The 15,985-nt window shown below is 40.8% G+C and overlaps 1 protein-coding gene across 1 annotated transcript in view; it reads left to right on the forward strand.

The window, feature by feature from the left end:
• Nucleotides 1-6,941: 6,941 nt before the first annotated feature.
• Nucleotides 6,942-15,985, forward strand: part of glra1 (glycine receptor, alpha 1) — a 156,549-nt gene continuing 147,505 nt past the window's right edge. The window contains exons 1-2 of the mRNA XM_068043036.1: nt 6,942-7,173; nt 9,173-9,300. Of these exons, the coding sequence (XP_067899137.1) occupies nt 7,118-7,173; nt 9,173-9,300 (184 nt within the window). The 5' untranslated portion in view covers nt 6,942-7,117. The remainder of the gene's footprint in view (nt 7,174-9,172; nt 9,301-15,985) is intronic.

The raw sequence follows: 15,985 nt of genomic DNA on the forward strand, positions 1-15,985 counted from the left end.
CCGGGATAGTTTCCTGCAGTATTATGTCCGAGATGTAACAAAGGGACAGGCAATATTAGATTTAGTTATGAGTAATGAGCCAAATTTAATTAGCAGCTTAACTGTGCGTGAACATTTATCAAATAGTGATCACAACATGATTGAATTCAAGGTAGCGTTTGAAAATGAAAAGCACGAATCAGCTACTAGAATTTTAGACTTGGGTAAGGCTGACTTTACCAGGATGAGACAGAGACTGTCCACGGTAAACTGGATAGATCTGTTAATGGGTCAAACGACTGAAGAACAGTGGAGAATATTTAAAGAAACATTTAATGAAATACAGAGCAAGTATATACCCCTGAGAGGAAAAAGCTCCACTTCACAGAAAAAACATCCATGGACAACTAAAGAGATTAGGGATAGCATAAAACAAAAAGAAAGGGTTTACAAAAATGCAAAACACAGCACAGATCCGGCCGAATGGGATCGATACAAAGACCAGCAAAGGGTCACAAAGCAGCTTTTAAGAGCTACTAAAAGAGATTATGAAAGGAAACTTGCAAGGGACATCAAAATCAATAAGAAGAAATGTTATAGTTACATAAAGGGAAAACGGGTGGTCAAGAACAATGTAGGCCCACTAAAAGCTGAAAATGGAGATATTGTCATTGATAATGGGGAAATGGCAGACGTGTTGAACAATTAATTTGCCTCAGTATTTAAAGTTGAAAAGGAAGATAACTTGCCAGAAGTCCCGAAAAAATTAATAGCCGATAGGGGACAGGGACTTAATACAATTAACGTAAGTAAAACATCAGTAACAAGGAAATTAATGGAACTAAAGAATGAGAAATCCCCAGGACCTGACAGTTTCCATCCGAGGGTGTTTAAGGAAGTAGGGGAGCACATTGTAGATGCCCTAACTATAGTCTTTCAGAGTTCCCTAGATTCAGGAGTGGTCCCTCTGGATTGGAAAGTTGCACATGTCACTCCACTTTTTAAGAAGGGTGAAAGGGGGAACCAAGGAAATTACAGACCAGTTAGCCTGACATCTGTGGTGGGCAAGTTGCTGGAGTCAATAATCAAGGATATGATGACTGAACACCTCGAAAAATTTCAGTTAATCTGGGACAGCCAGCATGGATTCATGATGGGAATGTCATGCCTGACAAATCTCATTGAATTTTTTGAAGAGGTGACTAAGGTCGTGGACAGGGGAATGTCTATGGATGTTATTTATATGGACTTCCAGAAGGCATTTGATAAAGTCCCACATAAGAGACTGTTAACTAAGGTAGAAGCCCATGGAGTTGAGGTCAAATTATTGACATGGTTAGGAAGTTGGTTGAGTGGTAGGTGACAGAGAGTGGGGATAATGGGTAAGTACTCCAATTGGCAGGATGTAAGTAGTGGTGTCCCGCAGGGATCTGTGTTGGGGCCTCAATTATTCACAAACGACTTGGATGATTGCATAGTAAGTCATATATCCAAATTTGCTGAAGTTACAAAATTAGGCGGCATTGTAGACAGTCCAGATGATAGCATAAAATTGCAAAGAGATATTGACAGACTAGGTGAGCGGGCAAAACTGTGGCAGATGGATTTCAATGCAGGAAAGTGTGAGATTATTCATTTTGGACCAAAAAAGGATAGAGCAGGGTACTTTCTAAATGGGAAGAGGTTAAGTATAGTGGATGTCCAAAGAGACTTGGGGGTTCAGGTGCATAGATCTTTAAAATGCCACGAGCAAGTGCAGAAAATAATCAAAATGTCTAATGGAATGCTCGCCTTTATATCTAGAGGATTGGAGTATAATGACACAGAGGTTATGCTGCAGCTGTACAAAACCCTGGTTAGACCCCACTTGGAGTACTGTGAGCAGTTCTGGGCACCACATCTTAGGAAGGATATATTGGCCTTGGAGGGAGTGCAACATAGGTTTACAAGAATGATACCTGGACTACAGGGGTTAAGTTACGAGGAGAGATTACACAAATTAGGCCTGTTTTCACTAGAATTTAGAAGGGTAAGGGGTGATCTGATCGAAGTCTTCAAGATATTAACAGGAAAAGATAGGCTAGATAAAGATAAACTATTTCTACTGGTTGGAAATTCTAAAACTAGGGGGCATAGTCTAAATATTAGGACCAAACCATTCAGGAGAGATGTTAGGAAGCACTTCTTCACGCAAAGGGTGGTAGAGGTTTGGAACTCTCTCCCACAAACAGCAGTTGAAGCTAGAACAGTTGTTAATTTGCAACGAATTTGGCCTAACCATCAGCCTCAAGAAAATTAACATCATGAGACAGGATATCAGAAATGCTCCATCCATCAATGTCGGTGACCACGCTCTAGAACTGGTTCAAGACTTCACCTACCTAGGCTCAACTATCACCAGTAACCTGTCTCTTGATGCAGAAATCAACGAGCGCATGGGAAAGGCGTCTGCTGCTATGTCCAGACTGGCCAAGAGGGTGTGGAAAAATGGTGCACTGACACAGAACACAAATGTCCGAGTGTTTCAAGCCTGTGTCCTCAGTACCTTGCTCTATGGCAGCGAGGCCTGGACATCGTATGTTAGTCAAGAGCGACGACTCAACTCCTTCCATCTTCGCTGCCTCCAAACAATCCTTGGCATCAGGTGGCAGGATCATATCTCCAACGCAGAAGTCCTCAAGGCAGCTAACATCCCCAGCATATACACCCTACTGAGTCAGCGGCGCTTGAGATGGCTTGGCCATGTGAGCCGCATGGAAGATGGCAGGATCCCCAAGGACGTATTGTACAATGCGCTTGTCACTGGTATCAGACCCACCGGCCATCCACGTCTCCGCCTTAAAGACGTCTGCAAACGTGACATGAAGTCCTGTGACATTGATCACAAGTCGTGGGAGTCAGTTGCCAGTGATCACCAGAGCTGGCGGACAGCCATAAAGGCGGGGCTAAAGAGTGGCGAGTCGAAGAGACTTAGCAGTTGGCAGGAAAAAAGATAGAGGTGCAAGGAGAGAGCCAACTGTGTAACAGCCCCGACAACCAATTTTATCTGCAGCGCCTGTGGAAGAGTCTGTCATTCTAGAATTGGCCTTTATAGCCACTCCAGGCGCTGCTTCACAAACCACTGACCACCTCTAGGCGCTTATGGATTGTCTCTCGCGACAAGGAGGCCAAAGAAGAAGAAGAAGAACTCCTTTTCAATTTTGTCTGTCTTTCTGAAATGTTGTGTACCCTGAAATATTTATTTCCCAACCTCGGGCACCTTGTAACCATGGGCAAAATCTTTGCCTCCATATGCGGACGGGAACAGAGATGGACGGGCAAGCAAGTAATTTCACACCACCAGCTAGTATGCCAGTTTAGCAGCCCCATCCTGTCTCTGAGATATTTTGCTGGAGGCCGGTCCGTGGGCGGACAGGCTACCTGCCTGCAAGTGGCGGGTAACTTTTTTTAATATAATTTAAAGGACAATTATCAGAGGAATTGTCAAGTGGGCCTGCGAGTCCCCAGTGGCCCGCAGCTGTGGCCATTTTTTTATTTCTATTTTTCTTTAAGTTGCTGAGAGGGCTTCAAGATGAAGGCACCCTCTCTCTCCCATACAGCAGGATACAGCTTCTTCTGCACTGAAGGGCCTCCTATTGGCTCTCCATCTTTGACAGTCCACCCACCGTCAGGCTCTCTGGCAACTAATGGGCCAATTAAGGCAAAATCAGTCGGGCGCCTGCTCCCAACCCAGTGCGAGGTCAGGACCCGCATTTGACCCAGATATCAGGGTCCCAACTCAAAACACAAAACCCTACCCCATGTCTCTGTAATGGCAATTAGATCTCAACCATTTACCACTATTTGTGCCACTAGGTCATCTACCTTATTCTGAATGCTTTGCACATTCAGATAAAGAGATGACAACTTAATTTTTTCACTACTTTGCTATGAATGGACCTTCCTCGCTGATGCACTATTACCGTTAAACTCTCTGTCCCTGTCCCATTCAGTTTATCTTTACCCAAATCACTCCACTGCTCTATTACCTCAACCTTTTATCTTTATATTTCTAAATCTCCCTTCACCTGACCCCCTACCCCAATGCCCTTTTAGTTTAAAGCTCTATCCACACTGTCCTATTTATATGATTCACCAGGACACTGATCCCAGCCTGGTTTAAGTGCAGCCCATCCTAATGGAACAACTCCCTCTTTCCCCAGTTCTAGTGCCAGTGTCCGATGAATCGAAACCCCTTCTTCCCACATCACTCAGCCACATGTTTAATTCTCTAATCTGCTTCACCCTATGCAAATTGGTGTGTGGCTCAGGTAACAATCCAGAGCTTATTACCTTTGAGGTGCTGCATTTTAATCTGGACCCTAACTCCTCAAACTCTCAGCAGAACATCATTCCTAGTTCTGCCTATGTTTCTGGTTCTTGGAGATAGTCCTTGTGTGGCACAAATGTTACTTGCCACTTATCAGCCAAAGCCTGAGTGCCGTCCCAGTCTTGCTGCACACCGACACGGACTGCTTTGTTATCTGTAGAGTTGTAATCGGAACTGAACACTGTGCAACCATAAGTGAACATCCCCACTTCTGACCTTATGATGGTTCAGCCTAGGACACTAACCTGAACAACTCATACAGCAATGTCCTGAAGCAGAGATGATTGGTCTCCAATAACCACAACCATCATCTATGATTCTACAATTCTATTCTATGAATCTTGAAAACAAACAAAAAATCTTTGATTAGCACCAGTGTTTTGTTGATAGTTGAAAATGGAAATATTCTACTTAGTAACAGCTGAAACAGAAACTGAACTAGAGTGTCACAGACACACATACAGACTCAAACAGAAGGGGATGGACAAATAAAGAAAAGCATGGGGAAAAGGTAGAGGGAACCACAGAGAAAGACGGATAATCATTCACAGGGTGAGAGTGAAAGAGAAAGAAAAAACCTAGAGAGAGAGATTCACAGACAAAATAGGTACACTTCAAGAAACCAATGTTTGGAACCATCTTTTAGAAACTTATAAACTATCGATAACAGATATAGGATTCTACATTCCAATACTCTAATGCCAATTCCCTCCCTTTATTATTAAAACACACCAGGAATCCAACAGTGGGTAAAACTTCACAGCCTATCCTCAACATCTGGAACATTCCCTTTCCACAGTTTTGATGAACATTTGTTTTCCCCCTCTGCAGTGACACCCAAAAGACCCTGTCCCATGCTGCCAAGCCCCAGAAAATACGCTATTTCAGCTCTACCCCACTTGCCCTTCCCAGTGCTTCCACAACTCGGGAATGATGTCCTTGTGCTCTCTCACCCCAACAACTTCCCTCAGTGCATCGTTACAACTACCCTTTCCCTATTACTATTACACCCAGCCATAAAGACAGGGCTAAATTGTGGCGAGTCGAAGAGACTTAGTAGTTGGCAGGAAAAAAGACAGAGGCGCAAGGGGAGAGCCAACTGTGCAAAAAAAAAAAAAGACAGAGGCGCAAGGGGAGAGCCAACTGTGCAACAGCCCCAACAAACAAATTTCTCTGCAGCACCTGTGGAAGAGCCTGTCACTCCAGAATTGGCCTTTATAGCCACTCCAGGCGCTGCTTCACAAACCACTGACCACCTCCAGGCGCGTATCCATTGTCTCTCGAGATAAGGAGGCCCAAAAGAAAGAAGAAAAGAAAGAATTACACCCAGACCATTCTTAGAGCTCACAGCCCAGAAGCTCCACCCATATCGAATCCCATCACACTCCTAAGCTCACTTGGTTCTCAACATATCTCCAACTTCATCAGTGCTCTGTCTGACCTTTCAGCCCAGTGATGACAGATCCTGGTACCTTCCCCAATACTTATAGACACCAGGAATATATTTTGTTACCACCCAATGGAGTCACTCAACAAACCAATCACCACATTCTACAATGCATCGCCAATGCGACCAAATAAAAGGTCCCCCACCCGCATTACGATCATACCCCACAACTGTCCTTAATCCGACTAGTACTGAATGTCCTCATAACTGCTGAACCCACAATCCCCACCCTATTACTGTTAACTCTCAATAACCTCCGTTTTGCCCCAAAACGAGGAGCTGCGGATTTAAAAGCAAGTCCCAGTGTAAAATAAAACTTACCTCACCAACCACAATTTGCCCAGTCTATGCATCAAATCTAAACATTTTGCCGTGTTATTGAGAAGTAGAAAGTTCAGCGAACGTCTCCATATGCACCAGCTGCAGAGCGGGCTCGCATTCCGACTTGAGCTCCCAATCGCTCGGATTCTCGGGAAATGCAGTTTTGATAAAGTCACTACTTACATTTTGTGGGAATGAGCCAGGGCTGGAAAAAACACTCCAACTCCCAGAGTGCAGCTTTCACCTGCTGGCGAGCAAGCCTTGCAAAAATGTCAACAAAGTGCATGAACCAATAGGAAGAGCCGAAGGGGCGGGTTTCTGTGAGATGAAGTTTTTTGGGAGAGTGAGAGTTTAGAATTACTGCAGTGAAAAATCCCCATAACTCAACTGCCAACACAGTAATGTAGGGCAAATAGGAAAGGGAAGGAGCCAGACCCCACCATCAGTACATGCCATGAAACCTCCCCTCGGCTTCTTCTCTTCAATAACCCCAGGCGATGGGACTTTTTTCATAGCAGAAATAATATCGGGATTGTTTTTTTTTCTCCCTGGGAAAACAGCATTGAAACTACTAAATGTTACCTGGAACAGCAGTAGCTATGTCTGAATCCAGAGCCATAACGAATACCTTTGGATATCTCTCCCTTCGATAAAGTGCTTTGAAACTGGAGGCGCGATAAAGGAGCGATCCTGCGAGGAGAAAACTTGTGGATTTTTAAAACAAATACAAATAAATTTAAAAATAACTTATTAAAGGGGTAAAGGGGAGAAAAGATTACCCTTCGCTGGGGCTCTCAAACATCAACTGATCTAGCAGTGGACCTGTCCAGGGTGCTGAAAACATCACGTTGTTATTACCTATCCCAGGACGCTGAAAGAATCGAGATATTGGAGGGAAGAGAGAGAGAGAGAGAGAGCAACAAAAAAAACCCCAAGACTATTGGAGATTCCTAACGACACCTGCATCAAAAGCACTTTCTAATACCTTCTAGGCTTCAAAGATGTACAGCCTAGCCGCTCTCCGCCTCTACCTGTGGGAGACAATCGTATTTTTCAGGTAAGATTTTTTTTGTGTAGTCATTGCTCTGTTATCGTTATAACAATAACTAACGGAATGGACAAGGAACACGTTTAATCAAAAAAAATTGCTGACAGGCTTGTGCATCATTCAGATTTCTAAAGAAAAAAACATGCTGGGGATTATTGTTCGTTCGCCCTTTGAGGACGACACCGGTTTTAATAGATTCGTTTTGCCAAATCACCATTAAGGGACAGACGGTAATCTCATTTCGGTTTGATGACCGTGCATCCGAAGCCACAATATTAATTGTGCTGCATTGGATTAGACCGCAGTGATCTGGAGCTCGCCGAAGCTGTCGGGCCCAGCTCGGTGGACAACACCGCCAACTATCGGCGGGACACGGGCTGCACCACACTTCAAAATGTGTGGAAAACTATTAACAAATAATCTTCAAAAGGAATACTTAGTGCTCCTTGTTGCAACTGGTCTAACTGTTTAGAATTATAACATATTCCAAATCTTCTCCATTATACAAATCACGCCTTGTAAATCACATAGAATGCACACTATGAAATCATTTTTTTTTGTATATTAAAATGGGTTTAAATGTCCTTTTTTTACGTTTGCTGGTGCAATGGATTTGATATCGTGTGTATGTGTGTGTGTGTGTGTGCAAATGAAAGTTTTAGTGCTTCTTGCACCAGTTGGAAGCTGCACTGACGTGTGCTAGGCGCATCACTCATTTTAATACCTTGGCCATCTCTTCGCTTCAGTTCCATTCACTTATTTAAAATGATACTAACTGATATTCATGACACTCTGCTCGGTTGTAGACCTAGTTTCACCCCCTTGATCATTTTGTTGCACTCTTTGAAGACACACGATATTGATTTGAAACAGATAAATAGCGCATCGACCCCGATGCTGCAATTTAAAGGGGGCTGTTGGTGTAAAGCGTTCAAAGGGAGCGCATTAAACGCGTGGCGCCCCTTGCATGGACCACCTGATCCTCAGGAACTGTAGAGGTGAAGTATTTGGTGGCGAGGTAATTGAAATTACCCGGGGTGGTTTGCATTCTTTGCAAATTTGGAGTTAATGTCGATGATTAAGATATCGCACACATTGCTGGCGTCTGCACAATCCCGGTTCATTGAAATCTATCCTCCCAACCAATCTTCAATAGCGCTTCTCATTTGGAATGGAGATTTGTGAGCAGACATTGATCACTTTGACAAATAAGTTGTTCTTCAGGGATACAAATTATTATCTAAATAAAAAACATTCTGCACCTCGACGAGTCTGTTGCGTAAGCATTGGCTCGACTAATACTCCAGAATCATAGAAGGTTTCAGGCACAGAAAGAGGCCACTTGGCCCATCGTGTCTGTGCCTCTCACTTAGTACAGATGATAATTGACAGTAAACAAATTCCTCAGTGGTGAAGGTTAACTAATGCAGACGGTTTAGAATGGAACATTGTCCCATTACACAAGCACTGTTTTAGGCAGGAGTTGTGGTCTCGAATATTTCTAACTCAACACATTGATAACTAGGACTGGTAAATATACTGGTGATGGTGCTGTTAAACACAAAAAAGTGCTCTGATATCGGAATAATCCGGGTAGATTGGAAATTATTAAAGTGCTGTTGAATTGCCGTGTGCGTTGATGACAGCGATTTTCATCTCTCGAGTTGCGTTCGGGGTTTGCGGCGTTAAATCAAGCGATAGCTTGTGGGCTGTAGAAAAACAATACTAATGTACACAGCAAAAGGGACATGACAGTTATCACAATATATTGTCATTAATCTCATGTCTTCAAAACAAGCCCATGGAGGTTAATTATACCTTTTTTAAGTTTCATTTCATAAACAGCAATCATCTGCTTGACTTTAATACTAATTATTTATTTTGCTTTCAGTCAAATATGTTGCTGCTTTTCCAAATTTGATCTGTAACAGGATTGAGACGCGGTAGAGAATTTCAGATTTTTAGTTCACATCGCTCTTTTCTTTTTGTATGTGTTACCGTCACACAGTTTAGCAGCATCCAAAGAAGTACACGCCGCTAGAGCTGCTGCCAAACCCCCGTCACCATCGGACTTTCTGGACAAATTGATGGGCAGGACATCAGGATACGATGCAAGGATCAGGCCGAATTTCAAAGGTATTATTTACAAACACTGAAATGTTTGCAGCAATGCAGCCAAACATAAATCATTAATTAGACATCAGCGTTGATGCTCGTACCAGTAACCAATGTCAGAATGATCCTGCTGAAAGTCAACAATGGGGCAATCTGCTCCATTAAAAATGCCCAGCGAGCAAGGTTCATGTCAAGTATGGCTGCCCTTTACGCTTAAAATTCATTTTTGGAAAGGATGGGGATGAAGCTAACGGGCATACAAGATGTGCAGTGGATAGCCATGTGATATAATAAAAATATGCCTTGAGTTGTCAATGGTGAGTTATGACCGGTAACACTGTCAGTAAGTATACTGTCACTTCCCCCAAAGCAAAGTTTTTTATTTGGTTGCACCTCATACTAAAAGTCATAATATAATTCAAGAAACTATCCTTACTGAGTATGGCATACATCTGGTTAAGATACTTGTTGCATGATTTGAACTGACTATTTAAGGAAAATAATTTTAGCCCAATAAAATCAATAGAAACTACATTATTTGTCATTCTGATATCTTATCAAAATATGTATTCTCACTGGTATTGAACACTCTGCTAGCGAATGGCATTTATTTATTTCCAAAATTCTTTATGAAATACCTTCTTGAATTAGATATTTTAATTTGGAATGCATATACAAGTCAGTATATCTAAAATGTTGAATCACACGGATGACTTACGGATCCACATATAGTTTCTGTTTCTGCAATCTTTCAGGCCCAATTAATGATGATCTCCTACATAGCAATGGTTCAGCTGACCAGCTGATTTTAATCACTAGTGCCCAAGTACCTTCAGTACAGAGCAGAGGTCATATTTGAAGAAGTGATTGTCTCTATTCTTAAACTTTGTGTGCTAATCAAGGCAAGTGGGAAAATTTCCCACTTTCCACAGTGTGAAATATTTCCAAGCCAGTGATGAAACTCCTCTGCTTTCCTGAGTAATATGCCCCTACCCCGCACCCGTATTATATTTCCATATTCCACATGTGCCATTCTTATGGGTACTATAAGTGAAAGGATGCTAAAATATGCAATTTTATGCTTTGGACTTGTGTTGGAAATGCTCAGTAATCCAATGAAAATTGCTTTGATTTTAATCCAAAAGGGGAAAGAGAGTATCATGCCCCACCTTAGCTAACAATAAATCAGGTGACTTTGGGGTTTACCATTTCAATGAGTGTTTTAACATTCTTGATTTGCCTCATACTAAAATAATTATTGATGTGGTAAGAATTCCTCATGCGTGCAGACCTTGAAGAAATGAAGAAATAATGAAATATATTAATAAAGGAATGTAGTAGATGGGTTTGTATGGTTGAAAAAAGATGCATGTATGATAAAGTGTTCCATAGGAGGCTTGTTGGTGACATTAGGCATTTAGTATCAAATGAAATATAGCAGCATGACTAGGAAGTTGACTGAAGGAGAGAAAATGACATAATAGTTAATGGATTTTTTAAAAACTGGAGAAATATATACAGTAGTTTCTCCATGTTGAGGGGGAAGGTCAGTATTCAGACCATCACTCTCCATGTATATAAATAATTTAGCCTCGGGTATTGGTAGTATAAAAATTTGCAGATAGTATAAAAATAGTGAGTGTGGCTAACTGTGAAGAGGATTGTACCTTCAACAAGACCCGTATCATGTTAGTAAATTCTAGGTTCTAGTAGTTGGACAGATAAATGTATGTTGGAATTTAATGCAGATAGCTGTAAGATAGTACATTTTGGAATGAAGAAATATATACTGTAGAAATTTTAGATGAGTCAGAGAGACTTGAGGCCGAATTTTTAAAGAGCTGCAGAGGTGGGACAGGAGGCAGATGGGCCTGCAATTTCCTGCCACCAGCCAGTGTGCCTGTCTCTCACCATGGCCCTCCTCTGAGTCATTTTCCTTCCAGGAGGATCGGAGGAGTGATGACTACCTTCCTGTAACTGGTGGGTAGCCTAGTAGACCAATTAAGAGGCCTATTAAGGCCACTCTCCACATTCAACTGGAATTTTCCAGTTGGCATGCCAAAACACAGCCAAGGGATGGACTTGGCCTCCAAGCAGCAGACTGATTGGGGGGCGGTGGCCAGCACTCCATCCACTAAGGGAACCCTCCACCATAGCCATTGGTCCACAGCTGTGGCCACTGTCCATCCAGTGGAGGGGCTGCCCCGCCACAATGTCAGCCTGTTAGCTGTGGCCTTTATTTAACATTAAAAATGTTTAAACACTCTTCATAGGGCATCTCCATGTTGAGGCATCCTCTGTCTTTCCTAACTGCATTAGCAGCGCCCATCTGTGATGGTGGGGCTGCTGATCTGTGAGTGTCAGAAGACCTCCTGTTGGCCCTCCAGCCTCGGGAGCACACCCGCAGTCCTTGATTGGATGGTGAGCATGCACCTTGCCCACTAATTGGCCTGTTCTTCAAAAATCGCATTGGGCATCGAATGCCAATGGAGCGCAGGGTTGGGACCCGGAAATTCACCTGACATCAGGGTCCCAACACCAGAACAAAAATTCAGCCCTTGGTGTTCAAGCTTGCAATTTTTAAATTTGGTGATTAAACTTCCAAAAGGATATGGGATCCTACTTTTTATGAATTGGGCCATAGACTGCAAAAGCAAAAAGGTAATTTTGGCTGAATTTATAGGCTGAACCTATAAATATCATTTAGGTTGCATTTACAGTATTGTTCCTAGTTTTGGTTGCCCTATTTTAGGGAGCCCATAGTGAGGGTGTGGGTGCTCTTTACTAAAATGATATTGGAAATGAGAGGAAAGCAGATTCAATAATTTTCAAAAGGAAATTGGATATATACTTGAAAGGGAAAAGCTTGTGGGGCTATGGGAAAGAGCAAGGGAGTGGAACTAATTGGATAGCACTTTCAAACAGCCAGCACAATGGGCTGAATGGCCTCCTTTTGTGCTGTATCATTCTATAGTTTGGTCACTGTGTTGCACGGTTGAGTCTTGATGTCCTCAGAATTGACCTAGAAAGCTGCCATGATTAAAAATAAGGACTACCGTCACCTCTTTAGAACATCCAGCGATGGACAGTAAATGGGAACTTCCCTGTTAAATTATAAATATACCAATTGTAAATTATAAAAACATCAAAAGAATTGAGAGGTTTGGAAGACTTTTCTATACAGAGGGTTGTTAGAATATAGAACATTGGACATTGGCTTGTGATAGATGTAGAATCTATAATAGTTTTTGAAAGGGAAATGATAATTTTTTTTAAAAATATTTAACAATAGGGAGAAAGGGCAAGGAGATGGCATGAAATGCATAGCTCATTTAGAGAGCCAACACAGGCACAATGGGACAAATAACTTCCTTTGTGCTGTCGAATTCAAGATTCAAGTTACTTATTCCCATAAAATCCCAAAGCCTGTTCAATGCTTTGTAAGTAATAATAAAAATATTGCTATAAATGTAAACTTTTAAATAAAAGCTCAAATGGTATTTAAACAATATATACTGGTGAATATTGCACCAACAGTAGCAGAAACTCCAAGTGTGGAAGATAGAATTAAAATTTCCAAATCGACATTGAGTGAATAAAGCAGAGGGGTTATGGTACTGCGCATATTGATTCTTATGCATTGAACAATGGTATTTAGTCAAAGTTCCACATCACAGTGGATGTTTTTTACCAGAGGTTCAGCTTCCACATGTTCTAGTCTAGTGGTATAAAGTAGTATTTGTATCCTAACATTTTCTTTCTCCTTTGCATGTTGAAAGGATTTTTTTTAGCAGCTGCTCAGTTATAGTATCCTGTAACTATCAGCACAGTTCATTTATTATGGAGCAGGAAAATTGCCCATATCTAGGTAACTTTCTGTATTATATCACACAATAAAAATTAAACTTCAAGATTTAAGATAATGTGTCCTTTATTGTTCAATTTTAAGGCAGACATTTTAGCCAGAGCGATGTGACAAATTTCTACAGAGCACTTTCTCAGTAACTGTTATGTGGTGGAAAAGCATGAAGTGGGGGAAGTAACAGTAATAGGAACAGAAGGACATGGACAATGAAGGAGGCATCAGATGATAACAGATGATTAACTATAAAAGGCATGGGAGTATAAGTATGATACATACATAATAGGGACAGATATGTACAGATTTCGATGGCATAGGATGTTATGAACAGTGTAGAAAGAGAAAGTAGGACAGGTGCAGAGATAACAAGGATTACCACGAGGGGTAAAGACAGACATTGGGTGGTAGTAATAGGGATGCGGACAGGCATGGAAAGAACAAGCATAAGAGGATGGAGAGATTAATTGCTCCAAACACAAGAGATCATGAAGTTCAGCAGCTGGCCCAAAGTCAAATTCTATTCCAATCTAAACTCAAGACTTTCACAATTTGTACAATTCTTTGAAATTGGAATTCAGATTGCATAAACTAAAAATATTTCAATTGATCTTTCAAATTGCATCCAATGCCAAAATTCTAAAGGACAACCTGTAAGTGTGGCTGGCAAATTATTCTATAATAATTTGGATTTTCATTGATTTAAATATAAATATTTCTGGTCTTCTGTCTTGTTTCAATAAGTGTAACATCGTATCTCACCAGGATTTTAAGCAGTTTAAACAACAATTTGCTCATAAATCCATAGACTTTTCTCATTTGTGCAAGTTTCAAACTAAGGTAATGCATTTTGCTCATGACAGTTTCTGTAGCACACAATGCATTTATTACGATGAATGCTATTACTGTGATCATTAATATGCTTTTTAATAAACAAATCTAATGTCTTTATAACTTTATTTTGCTAATCAATATGACTGTTTTGATTATGATCCAGAATTTCCTTGGAAGTTTTGAAATGTGACTACAGCCCATGCTAGCCAAGATGATGCTGCACTTTTTAGAAGGCAATTTATGGAAATGGAAATTTTTCAAAATATAGTTCTGTGCCAAATAATACCAAATAAGTTGGGCTATTAATCAAAGTTTCAACAATGTTATTTCTGTGAGGTTTGGATCTAGCCTTATCTGCATTTCATTAACTACATCAGGGATATGCATCACTAGTTCAAAGTAAATTACACAAAATCTCCTTTCCCTATGTGTATGGTGGTATTTCAATGCAATTTCACCAGCATGATTATCATTTAAGACATGGTCAAAAAGAATGATGGTCACAGATTCCTACAATGGGTTCGGAAAAGAAGAAATTGTGCTCACTGTAATGTGGAAAAATTAACTGAAAATTTTATTAAATAACGTGATCATTTTATTAACAATAGCAGGTTTGTTGGAAATTTGGTGCCCAAAACAAGACTGAAATTTATCGTGCATTATTTGTTCAATATTTTAATCATTTTTGCATTTTACATTTTTGGATGGGGTGAAGTTGAGAGAATTTTTTTCAGCTGCTTTTGGATATGATTTTTTTTTTCTGTTTAGTCTCCTGCCTACACTGAATTACTCAAATTTTCAGAAATGTTTTCCCTGCTTCCATTATCAATATGTCATTTGCCTCTGCTTGAACATCAACCACAGTACAACTACAATCAAGAACTCAGAGCTGAGAACCATAGTGGCAACCTACCCTTTTAATACACTGCAGGTTACTCTTCATGTAATATTTTTTAACCAGTATTACTTATTTTTTGAAGGAAGAAATGAAAATGCTTCTTTTTTTGACAGCACCAGATGCAAAAAAAAAATTGGGTTGTGTTAATTGATCTCAATGAGGATAATAGAATGGATACTACAGTTGGGTACAGTGCCCCGCACTTCAAAGGGAGGAAAAGTCAACCAGGGTCCCCATTCCTGATTACTCTTCTGTGATTCCTATTAGAAATGTCATGTCTGTAGATACCAACAGGTGTGTCTATGATATTTCCCTGTGTCATGATCAGATAGATTGCTGACAGTCATGATCTAGGCTTACACAGGCTTAATGGTCGCTTGGGTGAAATCACCCAACATCACCTATGGATCCAAACATAAGCCTGTGCATGTGTCTTTAGAAGAGCAGGACAGAGAATTGAAGAATAACGAGAAATGTGCTATGTTTTCACATTTTCATGGACAAGATCAGAAGCATGATTCTTTGTGACTCTTATAGAATAGAATCATAACACCTTGCTTCTAGCTGCTAGTACTCCTTGTTGAATTATATGAAATATACAGGACTAAATTTTAAGATGACATTGGTTAATATCAAACATGCCTTTGTGTAGACTTTAATAATGCCATTTTATCTTCACTCAACTTGATAAAATGGAGATCAAGGCTCTTTAGATACTGCTAACTGATTAGGTTTTCACTGTTACCAGTCTGTTCGGAAATCTAACTTTATCTGGCAGCAAATGCTTCCTTTACTTGTGCCAGTTTCAAAGAAAAAGCTCTAACAAACATCCAAATTGTCTGCTTCTACCCGGATGCTTCATGTTTTTGTAAAGCCAGGGACAGAGAAATGTGCTGGGCTGAAAATCCACTCGGCTTGACATAACCTTTGTTGAAACTGCAATGAGGCAGAAAGTGTCCTCTCTTCTATGGAAGTGCACAAAAACATAGCTCTCTAACAATAGATGGTTAATCATTTGGAAATGTCAAGGGACGTGGAATAATCACTGGAAATGGGTAGTTTACAAATTCAGTTTTTGTCCCATATCCTGAAAAATTAGCACATGCATCAAGAGG

Source organism: Heterodontus francisci, chromosome 12 (genome assembly GCF_036365525.1).
Source record: "Heterodontus francisci isolate sHetFra1 chromosome 12, sHetFra1.hap1, whole genome shotgun sequence".
Classification (NCBI taxonomy): Eukaryota; Metazoa; Chordata; class Chondrichthyes; order Heterodontiformes; family Heterodontidae; genus Heterodontus; species Heterodontus francisci.